The 27,280-nt window shown below is 38.7% G+C and overlaps 1 protein-coding gene across 9 annotated transcripts in view; it reads right to left on the bottom strand.

The window, feature by feature from the left end:
• NKTR (natural killer cell triggering receptor) overlaps nucleotides 1-27,280 on the bottom strand; it is a 54,282-nt gene that overhangs the window by 8,761 nt on the left and 18,241 nt on the right. For 5 of the 9 annotated variants that reach the window (XM_066350717.1, XM_066350714.1, XM_066350719.1 and 2 more), the window contains 11 exons: nucleotides 24,289-24,363; nucleotides 23,097-23,204; nucleotides 22,525-22,569; nucleotides 20,719-20,806; nucleotides 11,191-11,220; nucleotides 10,542-10,687; nucleotides 8,635-8,857; nucleotides 8,035-8,190; nucleotides 5,823-5,910; nucleotides 4,753-4,898; nucleotides 608-3,499 (listed from right to left, as the gene is read on the bottom strand). In XM_066350717.1, coding sequence (XP_066206814.1) covers nucleotides 608-3,499; nucleotides 4,753-4,898; nucleotides 5,823-5,910; nucleotides 8,035-8,190; nucleotides 8,635-8,857; nucleotides 10,542-10,687; nucleotides 11,191-11,220; nucleotides 20,719-20,806; nucleotides 22,525-22,569; nucleotides 23,097-23,204; nucleotides 24,289-24,363 — 3,997 coding nt within the window. Of the gene's footprint in view, nucleotides 1-607; nucleotides 3,500-4,752; nucleotides 4,899-5,822; nucleotides 5,911-8,034; nucleotides 8,191-8,634; nucleotides 8,858-10,541; nucleotides 10,688-11,190; nucleotides 11,221-14,738; nucleotides 14,757-20,718; nucleotides 20,807-22,189; nucleotides 22,218-22,524; nucleotides 22,570-23,096; nucleotides 23,205-24,288; nucleotides 24,364-25,709; nucleotides 25,759-26,197; nucleotides 26,227-27,280 lie in introns of those variants that run through there. The other 4 variants (XM_066350718.1, XM_066350720.1, XM_066350721.1 and 1 more) reach the window with 4 other exon arrangements.

Genomic DNA, 27,280 nt, shown 5'->3' on the forward strand with positions numbered 1-27,280 from the left:
AGGGAGTACAGTCAGTAATACTGTAATAACCGTGTACAGTGCCAGGCGGGCACCGGAAATATCCGGGAGAACACTTTGTAAGTATGATTGTGTAACCGCAATGCTGTATGCCTGAAACTAGTTTCAAAATAATATGGAATATAAACTGTAATTGAAAAAAAAAAAGACCATCGGATGCTTGTCTTGAGCAGGCAACTCTGCCTCGCTGGTCCTCACTCCCAGCCGTGTGAGATGGAGGTGGAGACTGATGGCCTTCAAATCCTTTCCACCCCGTAACTCAGACTCCCTTCTCGGGCATCACTGGTAGGCCAGAGAGCAGACTTGGACCTTTAAAGATGGAGAACTTCCTACATGGCCGCTGATTTCTACCGCCAGAGAGCTTTAATAGAAAGTGATAGCCTTTTACACTGAGCCCGATTTCTTCCCTGAAACCTACTCCCGATGTCCTCAATTTGCTCTCTGACTCACAGAGCACAAGACTTCTCCTAATTCACCTTCCAGGCATTTGGAAATAGTGATCTTGTCCTTAATTCTGAAGTTCTTCCAAGCTAAACAATAACAGACACTCTTTGGGAGAAAACAAGGAAAGAGAATATTTATTGCTCACCGATAAGACGATGTGGAACTCCGCGATCGACTTCTTGAGTGACTGTAGGAGACAGACCTTGTTCTGTGTCTTGATTTGGTTTCAGATTTACTTCGAGATCGACTTGGACTCCTGGACTGGCTATCACCATCCCGACTGGGGGTCTGCTCATCACTTGAACTCTCCTGATTTCTTGGCCTCCGGTTTAAGCGTGCTGTCTTTCTTACTTCATCAAAGAGAGACCCAGGCCGGACTTTATTTTTGCTTTTAATTTCTATTCTCAAGCCTTGTGGTTTCATTTCAGGCGCAGCGGTCAACGCTTTCGCTTCCACGGCACTGGATGTGGCAGCAGTCGGTGCTGCGAGGTTCCCCACGCCCTGCAGGGGTCTCCACTTATTATCCAGGAGGCTGATCTGGCCCTTTTCGGCTTCCTCCCTCCTCACTGTGCTTTCTGCAGCCCCGGCCAGGCCAGCAGAGCTGCTGTCCGCTTTCCCGACCTCCCCCTCCGTGGGGCTCTGAGACACGCCGCTCTCCTGTTTCCCCACCTCTGCCTCAGGATGCTCTGGCTGCAATTCCTGCTTTACAACATCTGCATCTGGGGTGTCGAGCCTTGCGTTTCCTAGCGGGGATGCCCCCTCCAACTTGGCTGGGGAACTCCTATCAGGAGTGCAAATCTCCATATTGTCATCTGCTGGAAACATGTCCTCCACTCGGCTTGGGACACTTTCTTCAATATGCTGACTGCTTGGGGGAGGGCTGGCGACGTTTTCCTCAGTACTTAAAGGTGTGGGGGAAACGCTGAGCTTCCTATCATCGTTAGCAGGGTGCTCAGTGTCTGAGGAAATCGTTCCTGTATTCTGTTTATCTGAAAGGCTGCCGTCCTCACTGGGCTTCTCCGTCTGGGGCACGTTTTCCTTTGTGGTTTCACTGTGTTCAGAAACTTGTTTTTTCTCTTGTGGCTCCTGAGTAACTTGCTTTTCATTAACCTCCTCCTCCTCCTCTTCACCAAATTCTAGCGGTGGCTGCCAGTGAAATGCTTGTTTTCGTTTCGGAGCCTTGTGCTTTTTGTCCTTTTTCCCTTTCATTTTCTCTTTCACTTTTTTGGTGTGTTCCCTTTTAAGATTTTCCTTTGCCCCATGTTTGTGCTTCCGCGGCTTTCCTCTAGGGTTTTCTGAATTGCAACAGGACCCCTCAGAATCAGAGGTGGACGACTGCCGTTTGCTTGACTTCCGAGCACCATTACCATCAGGCAGTGAAGTATTTGCTGAAGACTTTGTTGTGGGTTTAGTTTTGATGTGAATTTCACCAACCTCAGATTCAGAATCTGATGTGGCCTCACCTTCCTCTTTATCAGAAGATGGCCGGGAATTCTTTTTACTGTTTTTAGTTACCTCCCGCTCAGAATTTGACTCAGAGTCCCACTTACTCCCAGCATAATTCTTCCTTCTGGGCTTACCGCCATTTCTAAAGTGATCAGAAAGATTCTCTTTCAAAGTTCTTTTTTTTGAACGAGGACATTCCTGTTCAGGCTTGGATTTCTCTCCATCTCTGTTCTTCCCTTGCTTAGTATTCATTTCCTTCTGGATTTGCTTCTCTTTTTCCTGGGCTGACTGTGTAACCTGAATACTTGAATGTTCACTGTCTGAAGAAGAATCTACAGATGACCTGCTTTCACTGTACTTTCTCTGACATGAAGACTTGTCTCTGCCTTTGGCATATTTATTGCAAAGTATCTTTTCAGAGCTGCTGCTGCGCCTTTTATGTGAAGTAGTCATTTTTTTCACATTGGATCTAAATTTTCTCTTGGCTTGTCTTCCAGCATCACTGCTAACAGAAGAGTATGACGATGACCTACTGCACTGTGAGCGGTCACTGTATTTATTTCGTGAATGAGATCGAGATGAAGGAGACCTAGACCTCGAATGGGAACTAGCTAAACTTCGGGACCTTGTGTACGATCTAGAGTAAGATCTACTCCTAGATGATCTGCTCCTGGACCTCGGGGAGCTTTCTGAGCTTCTATCACTGTATTTTGAATAAGCACTCCGATCACTTTCAGAATTTTTTTCTCTCTTATGGTAGGATGACGAACTCCCAATGTCTTTCATATTTGCTGAACTGTAAGTGCTCTGGGTGGGCAGCAAGTGGGTTGTTTTTGCTTTCATCTCCTGAATTCGCTCGTAAGAGGGCTTCCAGGGCTTCTGTCCAGGCTTCCACCTTGAAGGAGGGGGGCTGTCACTCAGTGGGATTACAGGGATATTTTCCGCCACCACTGGCTGCTGTACTATGAGGTTTTCACTTGGTGGCACTGGTGCTCTTAAAGGTTCTACTTTAACTGGTTTATTTTCACTCAGCTGAGAGGCTGCTCTTCTTGGGGATTGTGATGCTGTCCGTGAGGGCCCTGACTTGGAGCTAGACCTAGACTTGGATCTACTTCGAGAATGTGATGAGGATTTTGATGGGGTCCTGGATCTGGAGCTTCCTCTAGAATCAGACTGCGAGTGAGACTTGGATCTGTACGAGTCTCTGCTGGAGTGGGTTGAAGAGCTCTGGTCATCCTTGTCAGATTTAGACCAGTCTCTCTTGGATGAGGGATGAGAGGACAATGAGGAAGAACGAGATAGCTTCTCTCTCTCACAAGGAAATTTCATTCTTTGGGTGGAAGGTTTTGAGGATTCTATGTCAGATGGTACGATAATCCTTCTCTTCTTAGTCTGTTTGTGTCTTCTGCAATGTTTCTGCTTTTTAGCTTTCTTTTTATGCTTAACTTTTTTCTCTTTTCTGCGTTTTTTATGGTGACCATCAGAGTGTCTTGCTGTACTAAGGTCAGAATAATATCCATTATAAGACCATGATCTTGATCTTTGGGACAAGCTTCTTTCATCCCATCGGCTTGAACATGGGTCACTTAACCTATAGAAAAGAATATAATATACACGCATCATTTGCAAGCATGTTTTCTATGCTTTAAAATTAAAACACATCTGTTAATACAAGTGCAATGACAACAGCCTAGTTAACAACAAAGTACTGACTCCATCAACACTTTAAGTACATACATGAAGGAAGGATAAATCTAAGAGTGATCGGCTGGTCCTGACCTTACAACTGCAGACACACATACAACTGCCAACAGAGCCACTTACAAAAGAATTTTTTTCAAAGCTAAGCAAAGAATTTAAAATTTGACAGGACAATGGTTTTGAACAAACCAACTAATCACAAGAGTACTGCTGACAAACCAAGTTTCTGGCTATGATGGGCTCATAACCTCTGCCTCCAAGAACAATGTCAAACCAAGTTCCCAAACAACTTGGTTGATTCTCTGCAGAAACAGAATAGCTGCCTGGACTGCAAGAGAAACCTCTTTTGCTGAAGAAGCTCACAAGGCTATTGCTTTATCTCAGCCTCACAGAGAGAACCAAGACCTACTGCTAAGGCTAAACTATTGATACTTCCTATGGAAACCGAGGGGAAAGTGCATGAAAACAAATGAGGCTTTATAATCTCACTGGTAACATCAGAGCTCACAATCGAGAGTGCTCAGCACCAGTGTGTCTAAACCACTTCCACACAATAGACGCACACTCTTTCCTTCCTCTTCCAATTTCCAACATGCTATAGGACGCCCATACCAAAAAAGACTTTTACCATGAACAATTATAGAGGGTCTCATTGGTATATTTTCATTAAAAACATTTTTAAAGTATATTTTCACGAGCTATTCTGAGGCCAGCCCCATTTCTAGAATAAACATTCCAGTGTGGGTAAGGGACGGGTATACTTCTGAGGAAGCAGCAGGCCCTGTGGTCAGAAGTTAATGCACACACTGGGTACAGGTCTTCCTGTCTACCAACTCATTCATCAGTGACCAAGAAACCTGGCTATGACAGTACCTGCCATATAATTTTAAGTCCTGATTATTTCTAAAACTGAACAAGAAATCTTTAAGAGATTCAATAGGTTTATAGTCTTGAGAGGGGAAAACAGAATTTTGATTTTAAAGCATCCCAAAACCATCAGCTTCCTGGTTAATAGTTCTACTTCCACCAAGTACTCCAAACAGTATTCTCTGGTCGCCATCTAATTTTCAATTTAAATCTTCAATGAAAAGTCCAGAAGTCAGTCTCGACCCCCTTAACACGTAAGATAGAACAAAACCCTACTTGTCTCCTTTACTCCACTTCTCTCCGCTAGGTGGTCTGTACGCTCTCAGTCTCTGCATTTCCTCTTTCCAGTGAGGCGGCGTCTCACTGCTGTCATCGTCGTCGGACTCAGAACAGGATCTTGATCTTGGAGGTGTGTGATAGCGCTGTAAAAACAAAGACAGGAATCACTATTTTTAAAATACCCTTCAATTACAGTCTGCTATAGGACCGAGTTAGAAGTAAGGCCCAATCTCAGGCCCCATTCAAAGGCAATAATGACTGAAGTTCCAAAAGAATGATATGAAGTTATATCAAACATGAGCAACTGAAAGAAATAGGGAAAGCTGAAATTTATTTCTACTGTATTCACCTGTGAACATTTCCTCTTCAAAGTCCTAATGGTTAGGCCCTGGCCGGTTGGCTCACCAGTAGAAGAGCATCGGCCTGGCGTGCAGGAGTCCCGGGTTCAATTCCCGGCCAGGGCACACAGGAGAAGCGCCCATCTGCTTCTCCACCCCTCCCCCTCTCCTTCCTCTCTGTCTCGCTCTTCCCCTCCTGCAGCCAGGGCTCCATTGGAGCAAAGTTGGCCCAGGCACTGGGGATGGCTCTACGGCCTCTGCCACAGGCGCTAGAATGGCTCTGGTTGCAGCAGAGCGACGCCCCAAGATGGACAGAGCATCACCCCCTGGTGGGCATGCCAGGTGGATCCCGGTCGGGCGCATGCGGGAGTCTGACTGCCTCCCCGTTTCCAACTTCAGAAAAATACAAAAAAATAAAAAATAAAAAATATATACAAAATAAAAACAAAGTCCTAATGGTTATAGCATTCATTAGTCTGGACTGGAGTATGCAGCATACTAAGACTTCTCAACATACTGATTGGTTCACACGTTCATTTCATAAACCCATTCAAACATGGCAGTAAACTTTGATCTAATAGCAATATCTTCCCATAATTATGGAGAACACAACTAGCTCCTTGAACAGATTTTTGATTACACCTAAAATTAAAGCTAGGATTTTGCCTACGATAAAAACATTTTACAACTTAGATCATTTGAGAAAAGGAAAAATCTTAACAAACATACAATTGTGCCCCTTCCTTTAATCTTCCGTCCAGACTTTGATACAGATGGTTTCTGCTCACTTACAACGGGGGTAGCATCCGGAATCTTCCTGGAAAGGATAATTAAAAATTAAAAATAAGCAAATGTCAGTTTTCTCAATGTTTACATGTAGAATTTTTGCTCCTATAGTACAAAACACTTCCTTTAGATCCAATACTTCCACAGGATGAGGCACTCCACATAATCTAATTTTCAAGCAAACCCTTTAAATGCCAACTTAAAAAAAAAAAGTAACACAATTGGGTAGAAATACATTATACTAACTAGTATCTATCTTTTTAAGCATAGTACTATTTTAAAACAAAATCCCTTTTAGATGTCAACTGTCAAAATCATAACGCTCTATGGGAATCCTATGGGACTTATTCCTGACTCCGATGCTTAATTGTGCTTTTTTAGTCTTTTTAATTGTACTTTATATCTAGTTCATTTGTCTCCATCTCTCTACTATAAACGATCCCTCCTTCAATGCTCTGAATCTACTGCCTCATCGTATGGACTTTGTGGCAACTACAGTTCTCCATGCATGAGAAGTTTTTCATACTTCAGTTTGTTTTGTATGTTATTATTATAATGGCTGGCTCTTACTGAATACTTACTATGGACCAGGTATTATGTTAATAGGCATTTTTAAATGTTTTTTTATTGGCTAAAATATATATAACATAGAAATGACCACTTTAACCATTTTAAGTGTACGATTCAGTGGCATTAATTACATTTACAATGTTGTACAAGCATCACCATCTTCCCAAAATTTTTCATCACCCCAAACCAAAACTCTACCCATTAAGCACTAATTTTCCATCATCCCCATTCCCTCAGCCTCTGGTAACCTCTAATTCATGACCAAGTACCACTCTGTACACACACACACACACACACACACACTTTGTTTATCCATTCATCTATTGATGGACACTTGGTTTGTTTCCACCTTTTTCCTACTGTGAATCATGTTGCAATGAACACTGGCGTACACTTTCCTGTTTGAGTCTCCATTTTCAACTCTTTTGGACACACAGCTAAGAGTAAAACTGCTGGGTTATATGGTAAATCTGTTTAATTTTCTGAGGAAGCCCCAAACTGGTTTTCCACAGCAAGTGCATCATTTTACACTCCTACCAGTGATGAGAGAAGATTCCTATCACTCCCTATCTTTGCTGACATTAGTTTTTGTTTAAATTATAGCCATTCTAGAAGGTGAGAATCTCGTTGTGGGTTTGATTTATTTCTCTAATGACTAATGACATTCAGCATCTTTCCATGTGCTTAAAGGCCATGTATACCTCTTCTTTGAAGAAATGTCTATTCAAGTCCTTGGTCCATTTCTAAATTGAATTGTCTTTTTGTTGTTGCTCATGCTTTTGGTGTTAAATATAAGAATTCACTACAAAGTTCAAGATCATGAGGATTTACCTGTTTTCTTCTAAGAGTTTTATGGTTTACTTAAAATGAGCTTGCTGACCCACTTTGAGTTAACTGATGTATATATAGGATGTAAGGTAGGACTCCAACTGCTTTCTTTTGCATGTAGAAATCCAGCTGTCCCAGCAGTATCTATTAAAGAGACTCTCGTCTAACATGAATTGGTCACAGATGTATGGGTTTATTTCTGAGCTCTCGATTGTATTCCGTTGGTCTCTATAGCTACTCTTAATGCCAGTATCACACTAATTTGATGACGGTAGCTTTGTAGTAAGTTTTGAAATCAAGTACGCGTTCTCCAACTTTTGCTTTAGGGCCCCCTGCAATTCCATATGAATTTAGGTATTGATCTTTCCATTTCCACAGAAAGGCTGTTGCAATATGAAAGGGATTGCACTAAATCCATAGCCTACTTTTAGTAGCATTGACATAATAATATTCCAATCCATGAATATGAAATATCTTTCCATTTTATTAGGGTCTTTTTAAAATTTTTTCAGCGACATTCTGTAGTTCTCATTGAACAAACCTTTCTCCTCTTAGATTAAATTTATTTCTAAGTACTTTATTCTTTTTGATGTCATTTTAAATGGAATTACTTTCCTAATTTTCTTTACAGGGTGTTTGTTGCTGAAGGTTAACAAGCATTTTAAAGGCATTAGCTTATTTAATTCTCATAATAACACCATGGGGTACATGAAATCACCAATCAAAAATGAAAGCATAGGTTAATCATCCCACTTACGGTTCAGGCTCCACCGTGACAAGAGGCATATCTCTTCTCAGTAAAAATCGGTTCTCAGGCACTGGGGGTATCTCTTCTGGACGAACCACAGGCTTCTCCCTTTTAGCATTTGAATCCACTGACCTTTTTTCATTGGTATCACTTCTCTCAGAGTGACTTAGAGAGAACATACCAAGCCACCAATTAAGGTACGTACTGTTTGTATTTCACAATAAAAGCACATAAAATTAGATATTAAAGAGCAAAACTACTGATACCTTGTAAGACTCACTCAAAAGGTTTATACAGTTTTCTCAAAGAGAATAAAATATCAACCCAAATGAAAACCCACAGTACTAAATAAAACGTTGAAAATTGTCAAATGAATCCTTTTTTCTTTTAAGAGTTTCAAGGATTATTTTCACCTGCAAACAAATAAATCTTTGATATGAAATGTCTATGCTACCTTAGATTGGCCAGACTTTAATTTACAGTAAAAAAATTCTATCCTTTTTCAACAACAGGTAGCAAAGCTGAGCTTACAGAATTACATATGCTTTGCCCATTCCAGGAGTTAGTGTGGTTTTGCTGGGTAAGACTATTCTAGGGCTGCACACTCACCTTTTTGGGCTTACTATGTGTTTACTTCTCGGCTCTTCTGAGCTGCTCGCCTCCTTCCGTCTCTTCTTAGCATGTTTAACTTTTGGCCTCCTCCTGTGCTTCCTCCTTCTGCTTCTCTCATGTTCAATCTCACTTTCTGAAGATGAGTCGGAAGAGGAAGAGGAATTGGAAGAGGAATCCGAGTCTTCTGAATGAGTTGGTTTCTTCCTTTTCTTCTCAAAAACTTTTAAGAAATATCAACAAAAATATTAGTACTGGATTTCAGTGCCTACCCTTCAGAGTAAAAAATATGATTACTAAACCTCATACAACATGGGTTTTTTTTTGTATTTTTCTGAAGTTGGAAACGGGGAGGCAGTCAGACAGACTCCTGCATGCGCCCGACCGGGATCCACCCCGCACGCCCACCAGGGGGGCGATGCTCTGCCCATCTGGGGTGTCGCTCTGCCGCAACCAGAGCCATTCTAGCACCTGAGGCAGAGGCCATAGAGCCATCCTCAGCGCCCGGGCAAACCTTGCTCCAATGGAGCCTCGGCTGCGGGAGGGGAAGAGAGAGACAGAGAGGAAGGAGAGGGGGAGGGGTGGAGAAGCAGATGGGCGCTTCTCCTGTGTGCCCTGGCCAGGAATCAAACCCGGGACTCCCGCACACCAGGCCGACGCTCTACCACTAAGCCAACCAGCCAGGGCTACAACATGTTTTATGTATAGTAAATGAACAAAATTTAAGTAAACTTTTCTTTTAAGCTGATAATACAATTTTCTGGTGAGACTGGGAGGTAACAAAGTCCTTGCCTTCATGAACTCTATATTCTACTGGGGTCAAATAAGACAACAAGTAGCTGCATAATACAACATATAATAACTGCTAAAAATGAAAAAGCAATATAAAGCTATAGGGAGAGTCAGAGGTAATTTAAGATAACATTTGAACGGAGACGTAAAGGGAATGAGGGAGGGCTGTCAGGCAGATATCCAAATGCAGCGTGTTCCGGACAGATGAAAGAGCCAGCATCAAGTCCCTAAGTATGTGGCGTGACTGAGTAGTCAAGGTCAACTTGGCTGGAAGACAGTGAAGGAGGGGGAAGAGGTCAGAAACAGCCAAGAGCCAGTCTTTTTTTTTTTTTTTTTTTTTGTATTTTTCTGAAGCTGGAAATGGGGAGAGACAGTCAGACAGACTCCCGCATGCGCCTGACCGGGATCCACCTGGCGCGCCCACCAGGGGGCGTCGCTCTGCTGCGACCAGAGCCACTCTAGCGCCTGGGGCAAAGGCCAAGCAGCCATCCCCAGCGCCCGGGCCATCTTTGCTCCAATGGAGCCTCCGCTGCGGGAGGGGAAGAGAGAGACAGAGAGGAAGGGGGGGGTGGTGGAGAAGCAAATGGGCGCTTCTCCTATGTGCCCTGGCCAGGAATCGAACCCGGGTCCCCCGCACGCCAGGCCGACGCTCTACCGCTGAGCCAACCAGCCAGGGCCGCCAAGAGCCAGCCTTACAGACCGCTGTAAGGACTTCAGCTTTGGCTGATTGAGAAGAGAGCCCTAGGAGATCACTCTGATGGCTATTAAGGACAGACTGTAGGGGACTAGGATTATAAACATGGGGACAAGTTAAGAGGCTACTGCTGCTGAGAAAAGATTACAGCAGAGTAAAAATAGAGGCAAAGTGAAAAAGGCTATTACAATTAGCCAGGTAAGAAACACCAGTAGTGTGGACCAGGCAGCAGGGGAAATAAAAGGGAGAGAGAAGGTCTGCTGACGGGCTGGATCCCGGCTAGGATAAAGAGGGACCGGGGCTATTGCTATACCCCTCATAGTAGTGTTTCCACTACTGAAATCTAGGGGGTATCTTTTAAGTTAGTCTTCAGTGTGAGTTACCTGTGTCCTAGCTCCCCTTACCCCCCCAAAAAACTTACCATCTTTTGTTGATTTCGTGGCAAGCACCCCACAGTCAATAACTCGCACATCTGCATAAGGTCTGCTTGCAGCATCAGTTTTCAGATTTTCAATTTGTTCGATTACTTCAAAACCGGAAATAACTAGTCCAAAGACAACATGCACCCTGTCACAATACAAATTCAAGAAAGAGTTGGTTTACTGATAATTAAGTCACGAGCAGTAATCAAGACAACTGTTAGAAATGACACATCTATAGACCTAAACATAAAAGCACACTGATTGATACCTGAAGGGACTTAGAACTTGAGATCTGCTTCATAAAAGGAAAAAACCCAGTAACTCAAACTGGGCCTTAAGTTTATGTCTTACTCCTTTATGGTAAAGAGTCCTACTGCGGTCAGAATACACTTGCTACTCAGAAACCGTCCCTACAGGGTCACTTCATGGCTGAGGAGACCATTCATGGGCCCTGGGAAAGACCTACTGAGGAACATGAAAGCCATGGAGTCTCAAGGCTACTGCACCAGGATCCTTAAGGAAGAGTCTGGCTGGGCGCGATTAACCCAGAGGTCAAGGGCACACCCCTTGAGGGTTTACCCACGGTCCAGGATGTCTGGGACCAGCCACCCAAACACCTCCCCAAGGTAAGAAGAACACGACTCTTACCCATCCAGGTGCGGAGCTGGTTTTGTAGTACTGTGTAATAAACGTCAACACAAAGACGGCAGAAACCAGGCATCAGGTGAATAGAGCAGAAGAGTTTAACACAGAGCATGTAGAGAACAAAAAGGTAAAAATAAAAAGACCAGGGAAACGTTAAACACGATATACACGTAAGCCTTAAAAACAGCAATAGTAGCCATTTTACTGATTAAAAAAACCTCAAAATTAAATGAATTACAAAACCGTATCTACTTCTCCAATATGAAAACTAAACATCTCTCTATATATATTATATGAAATAGGTTTGAAATATATAGCATAGACATTAAAATTAAAGCTACTCTAAATCCAAAACAAAAACAAACTCAAAATTTATTAAGATAACTAAACAAGAATAAAAAGTACCTATCATTGGCCAGCAGAAAAAAAAAAGTGTACAACGTGCTCCACACAAACAGGTGTGTCTAGTGCACTCGTGCTGCCGAAGCAAGCGTGACTGAGATCTTTTATTATTTCCCATGCTCGGTCAGTGCGCATCTGCTACGCAGATGGAATCAAGCCTCAGGAAGTCTGTTCCTGAACCTCCTGCCTCTCTTCCTTCACCTGAGGTGAAGTTCTGCCACCAACCACAGCACCTCTGAAAACGCAACAAGGAGCAACCTTCGATCTGCCAATACTGCTGACAGCACAGTAAATGATGGGTAACAACAGAGACATTTCAAACTTCACTGGCCCAGAAAACACTCCACCGGCTTCTTCCACAGTCACAAACTGACAGTCACCCTCGAGAGCCTAGGGGTACATTTGGTTACAATCTTTGAAACCAAGCCGGTTTTCCCATGACGTTCTCACAGATCTTCACACTTGTGAGTTGCAGTAGAAAAAATATCTAAAGCAGATGTAACTAGACTCATAACAACACAGCACAAACACCTTAGTTTTTAAGAATGAGAAATTGATATTTAAAAGAAAGGTGACTGGATATCAGGCCATGTTAAAGCAGTCAATTGTACTAGAAGCTCCCATGTCAATTTTTATAATCATTTTAAGGCAATTCTAAGACACATAAGTCAACAAAATACAATTTCACCTTTACAACAATGCTAAAAATCATTGTATAAAGAATTGTTAACATTTATACTTACAATAAGAAAACTCAATTCTATAAGACCACTGCATAATTAAAAAAATTAAAATGTCAACCTAAGTAGCCCCCAAATTTTAAAGGGAATCTTGAGTTTTAAAACCACTAGCCTCAAATTTTCCTTAGAAGATTGAGAAGTGGTAACTCAAGCTAATGTAACAGTAAAAATGAATAAAAACAGGCAGGAGAAAGGAAAAGAAGGAAGGAAAAGAAGGAAAAGAAGGAAAAGAAGGAAAAGAAGGAAGGAAGGAAGGAAGGAAGGAAGGAAGGAAGGAAGGAAGGAAGGAAGGAAGGAAGGAAGGAAGGAAAGAAGGAAGGAAAGGAAGGAAGGAAAGAAGGAAGGAAGGAAACTGGCAAGGCACCAATGGAGGCACTAACTAACGCTTAAATCATTAAACTAGCATCCAGAACTATCTTGGATGCTAAACTAAAACTTTGAGATAGAAATGTGCTTTCCACAATTATAAAACGTTACCAAAGCACAGTAAAGATAGGAAGAAATCAGTCCATAATCTAGATAGTGATTCCATTGTATGGAAGATGTAAAGAGGTAAAATTTAAAGATAAAATGTTCTGCAATATAAAGGCTCTGTCTCAAATGTGTAGTAGTGAAAACAATGGACGATTTGTGGGTTTGATTTACTCCTCTTCCTTCCTTGATCCTTTCTCTCACAACTCTCAATCTTCTGGCACTGGAGAAAGCCTATAGATTTTATTAAAACACACAGACCCAATCCTAGTTGCCACCTTGGCTAATAGGAGTGCTGTAAAAACACCTTAACACAAACCTTTAGAGTAAATGGCAAGATGAAAACATTCTAACCGCAGTGATCAATTTGAGGATGGAATAGCTAACTTTATGACATACTCGTTTTGTTTTTAATTCACATGAAAACTGAAGACAAATGAACCTGGTCCTTTACTGCAATAGTGAGAAAAAAAAATGAAGAGAGAAACAATTCTTTCAAGGACAAATTTCAGCTGGCCTGCTGTGCCTACACTGGTGTAATTAAGTCCATTACTCACATCTGCAATTTGGGATGCAGCAATACAAATATGTATCTTTACTGGGCTAGACTACTCATTAAGAATATCGATAGGGGGCCCTGGCCAGTGGCTTAGTGGGTAGAGCATTGGCCCGGCATATGGACATCCCAGGTTTGATTCCCGGTCAGGGCACAGAGAAGTAACCATCTGCCTGCCCCCACTCCCTCACTCTTCCACCCCTGCAGCCAGTGGCTCGATTGGTTCGAGTGTGACCCCAGATGCTGAGGATAGCTCTGTTGGAGTACATCAGCATCAAGCACTAAAAATAGCTCAATACTCGAGCACTGGCCCCAGATGGGGTTAGCTGGGTGGACCCTGGTAGGGGTACATATGGGGATTCTGCCTATCTCCTCTCCTCTCATCAAAATATATATATATAAATAAATAAATACCGAAGGGGAAAATGAATGAAAGGAAGCCCTCTGGGGTTCTCAGCATCCATTCCCAAAGTAGAAATCCCAATGTAAAGTAGGCTTATTGGCACTAGGCTGACACTTAGACATGGATAAACAGGATGCTGCCGAATGGGGTTACAAAAGGGCAGGAGGAAATGATATGCTCAGTCCAAGCTATTCATTCTATTAAAGTGGACAAAGAGAGCTCATCCCACCAACTCAACTTAATTCATCTTTCAAAAACTACACGGTCGTAAAGTCCCATGCAGTGACATATGCTCAGTAAATTAAGACCTTCAGAAGGCCAGAGACTATCACTTGTTCACACTTATGAAAACACATCTAAAGGAGAAACAACCATAAAAAACACTTCAAATGACAAAAGCTTTCAATATTTTCATATTTTTGTTTTCTCCTGTCACTGAGACACTAATTTTCCAGGTTCTCCCAACACTTGAATCTACTTTAAAAATACAAGGGTGGGAAAAAGTAGGTTAATAATAAAAAACACTACAATAATTAATAAGTAAATAATACAAGAATAAAAACCCTGTTTCATGTACTCACAATCGTAAACCTACTTTTGCCAACCTCTGTACATGTGCAAGGGCTCATTTAATCCCTAGAAACTGAAAAGTGTCACAGTTATTTACACCATTATCTAAGAAGCTTTTGGCCTTATACAGAAACAATTCTGTCCCAAAATGAGATCTAAAACCATTATATACAATATAACACCCCAGCCCCAAAGATGTGTGGAAACTTGGTAGAAATAAGCCACTGAAATGCAGACATATTTCTCAGGGTTAACACGAACAATAAAACACACTTGTTTGTCATGTATTTCTGCCACACAGATCAAGCAATTTTTTTTTTCTTAAAATTGTTCAATGCACATAACACAGGATTAAAGAGATAAAGGCAAAGAGAGAAAAAGAGAGAGCCTTAGAGTAATGAGACATTACCTTTGGAGCGCACGGTGTAACACTCTTTCTGTAAATTTTACACAAAAATGGCAAGAAATAAATTGTAATACACTTTTAAGACAAGACTGATTCTATGTTTTAATATCAACATAACTTTGAAATTAAATATATTCAAGTTTTATGCAAAGCAAGAAAGCTTTTTAAAATGGAGGGCTCTAAATTTTCTTTCACATAGGTATGTATATGAAATGACTCATACTTAAGAAAAGCATTGTAGTTGATGTTGGAATCTGCTCAGATCCTTAATATTGCAATGTTAGGGTGTTAATACCTATTTCACTTCACAAATCCTAGAAATCAGCTAAGTCAACTAATATCTCACCCAAACAGAGAATATGCATCCTGAGGACATACATAAACGTAAATCTTGAATGCCCAGGATCCGTTAATACCAGTGGAAAGCAAAGATTTCAGTGCAAAAAAAAAATGAGTTAAGAGAATTCAAAACAAAATTTCAGTGAACTTCTTTACTAATTCACTTCAAATAATTCAAGAAACTTTCGTGGGGGTGGGGAGAAGGGAGTAAAGAGGGACAGTGATGGAAATACAGTGATGGCAAATGATTTGACCTTGGGTGATGGGCACACGACATAAGCAACTGTTCAAATGCTACAGAGATGTTTACCTAAAACCTATGTACACTTCTCCTACTGATCAACATCACCCCATTAAATTAAATTTCTAAAAAAAGAAAAAAAATTTTAATTAAAGAAAAAAAGGTCCTTTTGTGCTTCCACATTTGAAAACTTTTTCAGACACACAGACAACTACCAGAAGTTAATAAGCAAATGTCTGGACTAGTTGCTGTTTGATGACATTATACACACGCTGTAGCCGTTAAGTCACTGAAACTAATAAAGCTTCATAACTAGAATTTTAAGGATCTTCTCATAAAAGAACAAGGCAAGAGAGAGAAATGTATAAATGCATGCTGTCAAATCCTGGCCACAGACAGTACTTTCTTTTCATGGCTAATCCCCGATTTTCCCCATTACATAATTTTTTTTCAAAGAAAAAATTTTAACTCTTTAAAACTTTAAACATATTACTACTCAGACCAAAAACCTTATTATATACAGTAGATAAAATTTTTATAGGGGGGCCCTGGCCGGTTGGCTCAGTGGTAGAGCGTCGGCCTGGCATGCGGAAGTCCCGGGTTCGATTCCCAGCCAGGGCACACAGGAGAAGCGCCCATCTGCTTCTCCACCCCTCCCCCTCTCCTTCCTCTCTGTCTCTCTCTTCCCCTCCCGCAGCCGAGGCTCCATTGGAGCAAAGATGGCCCGAGCGCTGGGGATGGCTCCTTGGCCTCTGCCCCAGGCGCTAGAGTGGCTCTAGTCACGGCAGAGCGATGCCCCGGAGGGGCAGAGCATCGCCCCCTGGAGGGCAGAGCGTCGCCCCCTGGTGGGCGTGCCGGGTGGATCCCGGTCGGCCGCATGCGGGAGTCTGTCTGACTGTCTCTCTCCGTTTCTAGCTTTGGAAAAATACAAAAAAAAAAATAAAAATTTTTTTTATAGGGGGTTTTGATTATATTTAATATTAAAATACTTAAAAACAAGCTTTAATTTCTTATAAAGGCATTGACATATGAATGCCTGTCAAAAAAAGAATGTTTCAAATAATGTGAAGTTTCCAAGGAATATAAAAAAATATGACTGTAGGTATAAAATAATATGAGAAAAGAAAACAAAGATAATGTGTTTCTGTTGAATGTAGCCTTTAACATGCAATATTTTCCTTCCAACTCCTGGAATATCACAGCACCATGGAGGAGACACCAACAAACTGGACAGGGTGACAACGCTGTGGCAAGGCTCGGAAACTAACCAAGCCACACCAAGTGTCCACCTGTGTTCCAAAAGTACCAGCACAGAAAAGCTTCAGTGCTACGTGACTCACCAATGTGTCACATAAAAACTAAGCAATACTGAAACAGAACTGTAGGGATGACACTTGATATTCAGAGAAATTGGTTTATTGTTAAGTTTATGAACATCTTTGTTCATGAAAAATCTTGAAGTTAACATATGAAGGTATTACCCAAAAATACAAAAGGGAAAAGCTAGAACTTCTCAGGTTATTAACTTTTACTAGCATTTCTTCTCCCCTATATTCATGAATATGTGGAGGAGAAAAGCATTCCTACCCAAATCTATTATACCCAAAATGTCAATAAAGCTTTATAGATCCCTTATCACCAAGGCACCCAGCACCCTTTGCTACACTACTCTCAACGTTCAGCGCTTCTCCCTCATTCAGGTGAGCAGCCACTGCCAGTCAGGTTCTTACATGACAGAACACATCCCAGATCGTCTTTTGTTTTTCTCCACAGTCTTATTTATGACTGTTAAAACATAACAAACACTTTTTCTTGAAAATCAAGTGTGACTTTGCATTATTTTGTTTTATCTCTTTATAATGATCCAGACCACTGAGAGACTTCCCCACGGCTCTGCAGGTTTTCTACTCCACGGCTGTGACAGAGGCCCGCACAGACCAACAGTGAAGGAGACCAGGGCAACAGTCACAGGCCTGAGTTCTAGCAGCAGCGGAAGTAGGCGAGGCAGTGGCTGCCACCCTGATCTGGACAGAGGTAACTAAGGCTTCTTTCTCACACACTTCTTCTGATGACAACTAGGTCATGACAATGATTTCCCTTACACAAGAAACATTTGCATAAAAAAAATTATTCCACATATTCAGAAACTTGGGATCAACCTTTCTTCTTTTTATGTCCACATTTTCACAGTAAAACTTTTATCTTTGAAAGAGGGGCAGGTCCTTTATATAACGTATCATTTTATTCTCCAGTAATGCTTGAAGCTTCTAATCCCTAACTAAAGTCAATTCAGAGCAGAGTGGGCGGTAAGTTTGCGTAGCTTATGGTGTGCAGCCTTCTCTTTTAGCCATCAACTTTTTTCCCTATTATGAACAAAACTTCTATAACCCAGACTTTATATGGTTTCTTGTCCTCATTTAGCATTACGTATAGAATGAAAAGGATGGACTAGGTCTCTAAATCTTTTTCCACTCCAAGGTGTTAAAATTCTATAGCATGTATTGTGATTCTTTATAGTCTCTGGCTTAAAACATAGATAATAAAGAGGACAAAAGGATTAAATACTGAGTTAACTCAGTTACTACTTTGGTCCCTGTTCTTTGAATTCCTTCAATAAAAACCTCTCTATGAACCATTATTTCCTCAGCATTTCATGGAGATAGTGCCACATATCACTTCTCTTGTTTCTTAAGCAGTACTATTCCAAAAAGAATCTGTTTTCTCCTATTTAGGCCCCCAAAACAAAATCATTCTAACTACTACAGCAATAGATAAAAGCAATTACTGCAAAAATGGCAAATAGCTTCAAAGAAGAAAACCTTATTTTTATCATATACATAACTGTCCCACACAAAGAAAGCAAAATATGCAAAATTATGTGTAATAAAAATGCTGTATGCATAGGAAGGGTAAGTTTTAAATGTGTAAGTAATGAAGACAATAGTTATTGCACAAAGCATAAGAATCTTTGAGGAATATTTTGAAAATACCCACACTAATAGTGTTGAATTTATTCCTTAGGAATTGCAAAGTAACAAATTTAGAACATAAACTACAAATACAATTTTGAAAGGATGTATTAAAAGTCAGTATTAAACTTATAAAACAGGAACTAGAAAGGCAGTTGTTCCTGGCACTTTACCATCCATTCGTACACTACCCTTTCCTTTTCAAGTGCAGAGTACCGCTCACGGTGCCTCAGAACAGAGCTGGGGGAGAAGGCAAGCAGGGGAGCCGGCGGACAGCTCCGGGACCACCATCCCAGAAACCTCAACCCGCAGAGCTATCCTGTGACCCCAACACAACTGGAAGACGGCACTTCACACTTTTCACTGCTTCTGACTCCAATGAAGTTAGGCTTGCAAAACATGGATTTTCGAAGATTTTTCTTTTATGGAAAAAACCATCTCCATTTTACTAGCCTTTCTATAAAAGCAAGGAAGTGTTTCGTTTGGCAATGTGGATGTGGGGTTTGATTCCCCAATGGGGAACTGGTACTTTTAGCCAGCATTAAAAAAGCACATTCATAGAAACTTCTTTAAAAAAAAGAGATTAGGATTTTTGAGTATACAAAAACACTCCATTACTTCCCAGATTGCTTTGAACTCATTTCCAGAATTAAATTTCACACTAAACACAGAAAATTTTCTTTCAATCACAGGTTCACAGTAATTTTAATGCTATCTACGGTTCATTATGAATAACAGTTTAAAATTTTTCATCTTAATTTACTAAAGTTAAGATTTTGATTTGGCACTCCTTGTCAAGAAGAGCAGTCTGATGTAAAATGGCCTTAATTTTGTTCTGATACTAAACATTCCTAGGAAAGACTTAAGCAAGCCCTAAATAACACAGAAACAAGACACTCTAAATTTTTGAAAGTGAGATTCTCATTTACTGGACTTTAAATAATAATATATGTAGGTGCACCGGTTTCAACTTGAACATTTTATAAACGAGCTAATTGGTAAGTAACAATGGAAATAAGCTGCTGCTACTTGATGAATCAAATTTTACATGTAGATATAAAAAACGGAAATCTAAAAGAAACTTTAGAGCCCTCAGATGGTAGCTTCTTGACCAATGAATCATTAGTTTACCATGTTCAGTTCAGATAAGCTTAAAAATGGAAATGGGAAAACTCAATCAAAGAATAAATACCTTCTATATTTAATTACTATATAAGAAGTTTTTCAAAATATTTCCCACTACTTTTTTCTGGCCCTGAAGGTTAAGAATAGAAGTGTAATAACTAATACACCATAGAATCAAAACATAATATAGGAACAAATGCTTATGGTCTTCCTTTTTTCCTGCACAATTGCAAGTGTTAGCATCTTCTCTCAACTTTCCATTTTTAGGACATTCTTAGGAACAGAATGTCCCTTATCTGAACTTTATCACATCAGGTTGGAAATCTATTTTTCAGACATATTAAAAATGTGAGGTTTATTGTGTATGAACTCCTTTAAAGACAGGGAAGCGCCGTTCATACTCATCCATTCAGAAAGATGACCCTCCCCCGAAAAAAAGAAATGTTTTCTAATAAATCATGAATAAAATATTTCTCCAATATACATAATACAACTGTAGAGATTTACTTCCAATCGAATGCATTTAAATTCATGAGAGACAATTATCTTTCTTGTTTTATGTCATGGGATTATTATAATAGGGTTGGGGCAGTTGTAGTTAAAAATATATAATTCAAAGTATGGCAGAGGTCTTTCAGACGAGAAATAAGCAGTAAGGTTTTGGTTGTGCGTGCGCCTATATAATATAAAGGTGTTTTGTTTTGAAAAGCAAATTTAGCACGCTCAAGTATCCTGAGTGATAATCTCATAAAATTTGATGGAAATGACAACAACACTGGATTGATTCAATTATGCAGAGAGCTCTTAAGGTTTGAGCATTTTAAAATACTGGCTCTAGAGCAAATAATTTATTTCCATACAGTATCAGATACTCATAGTATCTCTCTCAAATCGGCTCAAAGAGCCACGCAGTTCAAACCAACTGCTTTCCATGCCATGGGTAAATTTCGTCTTAGTCTATGATAATTCTTAACTGTTCCTCAATAGTTGACATTCCAATCTTTGGAAAACTAGGCCTCCAAATTAGTTAAGAGTCAAAGCCAATTTTTGTTCATAAGATGACAACCCTATTTTGAAAATAATGAACATCTTCAAACCATGTCTTTTAAATACCATTTTTCATATCCAGGATATGTGCTGAATGCAGAAGTGGTTGCTAGAGCTTACCAGATACTGTAACATCAGAAGTTAAAAATAAAACCCAAGTTCACAGAATTCTAGCATTAAACTTGGTTTAACTATACCATCTTTCCCATGAACAGCGCTTCTCTGTTTAAGAAAAGCTCATCTCTAAATGATGCCTACTCACATGAAAAACTGAGAACCATTGGTATGTTTCCCTCGATTTGCCATTGACAAAAGGAACGCTCTGTCATGTTTGAGAATAAAGTTTTCATCTGTTTGAAGAAAACACAAATTCGTCAGTCTCCAATTATAAGCCACTTTTAAAGTGTAATGTTCACAGAAATAAATAGAAAGCAAAGGGTGAAATTCTTCTTCTGGTCAGTACAGATACTTGACTGAATATTTAGAAAAAAAAGTTTTAACTAATTAAATAAAAGCATAAAAAGACCAAAAATTACTACTTAAAGCCTTGAGGAAAAGAACATATATTTTATACTTTATACAAACAGCCTTAGAACAGTCACGTTTAGTAGTAACATACTTTGGCTAAATAATATTTAAACTAGAATTTTCAGGGAAAAACTAATAAATTTTAGGGAAAAAAATCTATTTCATAAAGCTCATTTCCTCCAAATTATCCTGCCTAATGCATTATACATGGGAGAAGTTCAGTATTCTCTTATGTGCTTAATTTCTACGTGGTAAATTTAGTACTCAACTGAACTGAAAATAGACTATGAGAGCAGAAACCAAATAATTACATAATTAAGTTGTAGAGACATGCCTAAATTAAGCATACAAATTCCTTCTAATCAGTAACATCACAAAATTATCTAAGGAAGAAAGTCCTGTAAAAACAAGTTAAATGGCAAAATAAAAATTTAAATTACACAAGTATTTGCCACTGGGAACAGCCACATTAAAGCGGCCTATCAGCATTAGTTTAAAAGCTACATGCTAACAGAACCAGCTAAAGAGCTGTTTCTTGGTAATTCAAAAGAAAACTGTCATAAAGATCACTTTGAGATTATTTTAATTCTAGTGAAAATATCTTGAGAATTTATATTTCCTTTTAACATACAAACAAATCTTTCTTTAGAACAAACAGAAACATAGAAAACTTTAAAAAATTATTACCTTGGGAACAGGCTTCTGAAAAAGAGTAGTAATCCATTTTCCCCCAAAAGAAATATAAAAGACTATTATAACACTGAAGCTACTACCATGGCATTAAAACCTAGTAATATGGGATCCATTATAAATCTCTGCAACTGACTTTTCTAAGGCTTTTTGGGGAAAGTGCAATAGTTAGATTTCTGCAAATGCTACTACTGTAGAAATAATACACAATTATATAGTTCTAGAATAAAAAAGAAAATATACAAACCTTGGAGAAAGAAAGAAATACCAACTTTTATTCAAAAAATTGCTTGGTTTAGGGAAAAAAGACACAACTAGATTTTTTTCCCTGATGTGGAATAACCCATCAGGAAAAGAGAAAAGATACAGATGTATGAAACAGTAAAAAGCATTTTCCAAGTCTTCAAGCAATACTGAAATCCAGCCACAACCTGACCCAGACTGTCCATAAATTTATTAGGAAGGGTGCAAGGGAACAGAATTGGAGTTTGTGTTACTGAGCTTCGTTCTCTTACCTTTTCATTTTGCAAAAGACCACATTCTCTATAAACAAAAGAATATGTTGACAGTTTTAGGCAGGAAGATAGGAGTTTTCATGAATATAGTTGCCTAACCTCCATGCTGAAAGTCATGTTTAACCATAACGTTAGCCTTAATTAATCTTGTCAATTAAAAGTATATATTACAATATAATTTATCCCCAAGTTCATGCAGATAAAAGTATTTTCATGCAACATTAGTTTCATGCAAAAGGTGAACTATAAGTAAACCTCTTCTCATTAAAAGTACATGATCAGACTTGCTTTAATAGCAGAACTGAAACAAGAAACCATAAAATATTAAGGCTTACCTTTAAAATATCCACCATAAATTGATTCTCCACCTTTTCCATTACCTGCAAATAACAAGCTACATTAAACTATAATAAAAATTAAAATTATACTTTTTAAAAATTAAAATTTTTAATACATATAAATTACTGTTTATGGTTTCATTTTGCTGAGGGAGATGAACACCTTGTAATTGTTACAGATAATTAAATTCTAACAAACCTCATCTTTAAAATGTAAGCAAAATCCTATTACAATAAATACTATTAAAATAATTACCTCCATAACCCATTTATTTCTAACAGTAATCACACCAAAATAATTCTAGAAGAATAATAATCAAACAGCACTTTTGCATTCATCATAAGGCAATTCACCAAGTAATTATATTATTAAAATTGCATATAAACAAAATAAAAGGTCTTAATATTTTGCTTTATTATACATTCTTGGTCTACAACATATTCATTCATCTAACAACTGACCGCCTAATATTTACATTATACTGTAAGTGACAAAATTTACAATGAAAATAATGAGTACTTTAGAAACTGATAGAGGGAGTTATTAAGAGCATAATGTTTAGCTCTACCTTCACTGAAGTCCCCACCCTGAATCATGAAGTTTTTAACCACTCGATGGAATGTAGAACCTTTATAACATAACTTCTTCCCAGTTGTTTTCCCAAGGCCTTTCTCTCCTGGAAATAAAAAAGAAATTAAGTTTAGGTACAAAAACATCCTTCCATGGAAAGTACCATCCAATTAATCCTTTGGCAAGTCACTCCTGTATGTTGGGCATGATAAAAGATATAAGAGGTACACTGTGTGACGACTTAACACACATACACAAAACAAAGTGAGTAACACGAAGCAGCATGTATGTGTGAAAATGTGTGGGACAGACGTTAGGTGCTGCAGGAGAAAAGAAAGATAAGGAATTGTTATTCTAGCAAAAGAATTTAATCAGGGAGCTGGTACAAAGATAATGTATGCATGTGTGTATGTACACTCAAGTATAAATTTTATACATTTAATCTGCTATTTCTACTTTTAAGGTAACATTAAGATGTTTGTCTCCCCATTTTTCTACTTTCAAAAATATTAACCCAATTTTATAACAAAGAAAAAACAATTATGTTTTGCCCATCTTCTAATACTAACTTTCTTGCAAAATCTGAAATGTTGTATTTGTTCAGTGCACTGACACTTTTTTTTTAAGTGAGAGAGACAGACAAATAGGAAGGGAGAGAGATGAGAAGCATCAACTTGTAGTTGGGGCACTTCAGTTGTTCATCGGTTGCTTTATCATACGTGCCTTGACAGGGGTGGGGGTGGGGGGTCCAGCTGAGATAGTGATCCCTTGCTCAAGCCAGCGACCATGGGGTCATGGCTATGATCCCAGGCTCAAGCCAACACCCTGAGGATTTTTAACCTGGGTCCTGAGCGTTCCAGGTCTATGCTTTATCCACTGCATCACCATCTGGTCAGGCAGAGTACTGAAACTTTTAAAATTCTACCAAATCAGGTTTGAAAATGTTACTATGTTATAAACTAGAATGTACAGAGATTTCATTACATATAGTAGTAGTATTTTTTTTCATTTTTGAGATCATTTCTTTCTCCTCTCTTCCCTTTAAAAAATGCTTCCCTGATTTCATAATGAAAATAATATTTGATAAACTCATCTCACAGCCCATTACTTAAGGAAAATATCTACTCTGTTAAGCAAAAAAAAGACTAAGCCATGACTTCACATTGAGAATAATTTGATGAGTCATTTACCTGAGCACAGGCAAAGGAAATTCTTGCACGTTTTTGGACAGATGTCTGAGAAGAGCTGAAACATAATGCGACCAACTGAAATAAAACAAATGAGAGAAAATGTAAGCAAGGTGGTTAAATAGACTACATTTTATATGAGAGAAGTAAAACACGTAGATAAATAGAACTGACAAACTGAAACTCCATTTTTATAATTCATTTAAATTTCTTAAAAAGCTTTAACAGAAAAGAATTTAACTGGGCAACACCAACTGACAAGAACTCCAGTCTAGTTGATACGATTAGTTCACATGCAGCCAAAGTGGTTTCAACCCTCAAAGTATAGGATTTTAAGTATCTTTTAGAGGGGCCTTATATTACTAGGCACCTTTTAGTACAGACCCCTATCTGAACTATTAATCTTCCTTAAAAATACTAGATAACAGCTGTCTAACCTACGCTTGGACCTCTCGAGTGACAAGAACACATCATAAGACAGCTATTCTGATCAGTACTGTTAGAAGAAAATTCTCTACGTTCCACTTTCTACCTTTATGCAAGAACTGTTTAGAGACAACTTCCTGAACTTCTACACACAACTAAAACTTATATTCTATCCAGAAAAGAGAATAGGTTATGGGTCCTTAAAAAACAAACACCCCTACAATAAACAGAAAAGAAGAAGCAGCAAGTCTGCAAATTTGATTTAACTATGCCATAGAGAAGGCCTTCACAAACTTTTTGGTTTCAGGACTCCTTTAAACTCTTATAAATCAATGCATTTAAAAAATGTGGGTTAAATGTATTTGCTATTTACCGTGCTATAAATTAAAAAACACTTTAAAAACACGAATATACAAGCACATATTCTGTCAGCTGTCAGAGTGGTAACATCATTACATACTGTCTCCTGAGTTAAACTCTGCTGATACCTCTTTGGAAACCAATTTTCCTTTGGATGAATAAGATCTCAGGAGTATTTGTTATTAAACACTTCTTGTAATTTAGTGAGATTTAATAATCTTTTAGATTCAGTCATTACTGTCAATATTATTATCTTTTATATATACTAAGATTTCTTCCAAAGAATTAATGCTATGCAAATATATACACTTCTCTATAAGGTTAAGATTAAAATCTGAAACTGGTTAGTGTAAGCACTAGTATGGTGTTTTTAAGGTAAAAAATACACGGCTAAATATAAAAATAACATAGCAAGAATGGCTTCTGACTTAATCCCAACATACCAATATGCAGAACCTTAAAAATAACTAAGACAGGGAATAATACTGAGATCAATCAGGTATTAACACATTTTAAATGCTGGCTACAGACAGGAATAGCCAAGACAAGCCTATGTTATGATATAATCCTGATTTGGCCACCAGGTGTCAGGAATAAAACCAACAAGTACCCAGAAACAGGATAAAATCAGACATCACCTTTCAATAACATTATTGTTCCTATTTCTCAGGAACAGCTGTGCTGGAACTGCAGGTGCAATGGCAAGAAAGGAGTCACACATTAGAGCTGTAAAAGATACGGTATCTGTTCTTTGCCTAGTGTATCATAGTTTTTCTAACCAGTACTCATTTTTACATCATATATACAATAAGAAGTAAGGGATAAGGATAAGAACAAAGGTAGTACAGATCATATTGGGTAGGGTAGGCAGAGAGCAAAATCTAAGCAGAAATTAAGTGATTAAACATTTCAACAAAATCAGGCCATTTACTCATATTTTTTACTGATATCCTCCCCATGAGTATATAACACAGGGTGCCCTTTCGGGGAGCTCAGAACTTAGCTGGAAACAAAAGATACAAACTGCTACACAATGTGATGTGTACAACAAAGTACAATTATGTCCACCCTGGGTCTGACTAATGTGTGAGGGCAGGGCGATAGGAACCACATCTGTTTTACTCACCTCTCTATCCCCATTGATTTGTACAGTGCCTGGTACAGAATAAATATTTGAATAATATTAACAATAAAAACACTCGAAACAAAGTTATGCAAAGAGAGATTAATAAAATATAACTAAAGAAACCTCTAAATATACAGATTAAAAGTAGTCATTATAAACTAGCAAAAGTTATTGTAAGTAGAACATCGACATAGCTTAATAAACGTATTTTCAGAGATATAGAGGGAAAGAATCCTTCTAACATCCAGCAGAATTATGCTATCCACAAAGAAAAATAAATCACAATATAGATAAAACCAACCAGAGGCGGGTGAATTGATAAGAGAAGGTTCATTTTCCTGTGTTTCCTTGTGGGAGTCAACAGGTAACTTTGCTAACGTAGATAGAAGAGGAAATACAAGTTTAGGAATACTTAAAACATGTAATCACCTTTAGAATGAAAAATATAGTAAATGCATTTCAAATAACTGTGGCAGAGCTACTCATGCAAAAGGAAGTAATAAGAGAACATAAGGTATAAGACAAGGTAAGAGAAGACCAAAACAGCTCTACAATTATTTAGGGACCTAAAACTTCTTTCATAACGTGTTATTCAACATCGAACTAAAGACCGTACAAGTAAAAACTCAAAAGAGAATATATTTGTTGACTCATGTAGTTAGTTGACAAGGATATTGGTGGAGGTCAGAGAATGAAAAACTGTTAAGAAGCAGGATGTTGGGGAATGAGGCCAGATCTTAACAGCTGTCAAGCCTCACAAGGCCAAAAGTATTGAATACCATCACTTCTTTGTCCTAATTAATACATATAGTCCTAAATATTTTCACTCATGCATAAGACCAAAGATAAATTAATCACTCAATGCAGAAAGACAAAAAACCAACAAACCTAAGAAAAATATAAAGAAGGTTTTAATAAAAGTAAAAGAAGAAATCAATGACAGAGAAAGATATTAGACTTGATAAATAAATCTCAAAGCTGGGTCTTTTGGGGGAAAAATAAAATGAAAGGTAGAAAAAATTATAAGAAAGTAAGTATTACAACTCCATGCTGATACAGACTAAAAACACAGACCCATCAAAG

Source organism: Saccopteryx leptura, chromosome 10, assembly GCF_036850995.1.
Source record: "Saccopteryx leptura isolate mSacLep1 chromosome 10, mSacLep1_pri_phased_curated, whole genome shotgun sequence".
NCBI lineage: Eukaryota > Metazoa > Chordata > Mammalia > Chiroptera > Emballonuridae > Saccopteryx > Saccopteryx leptura.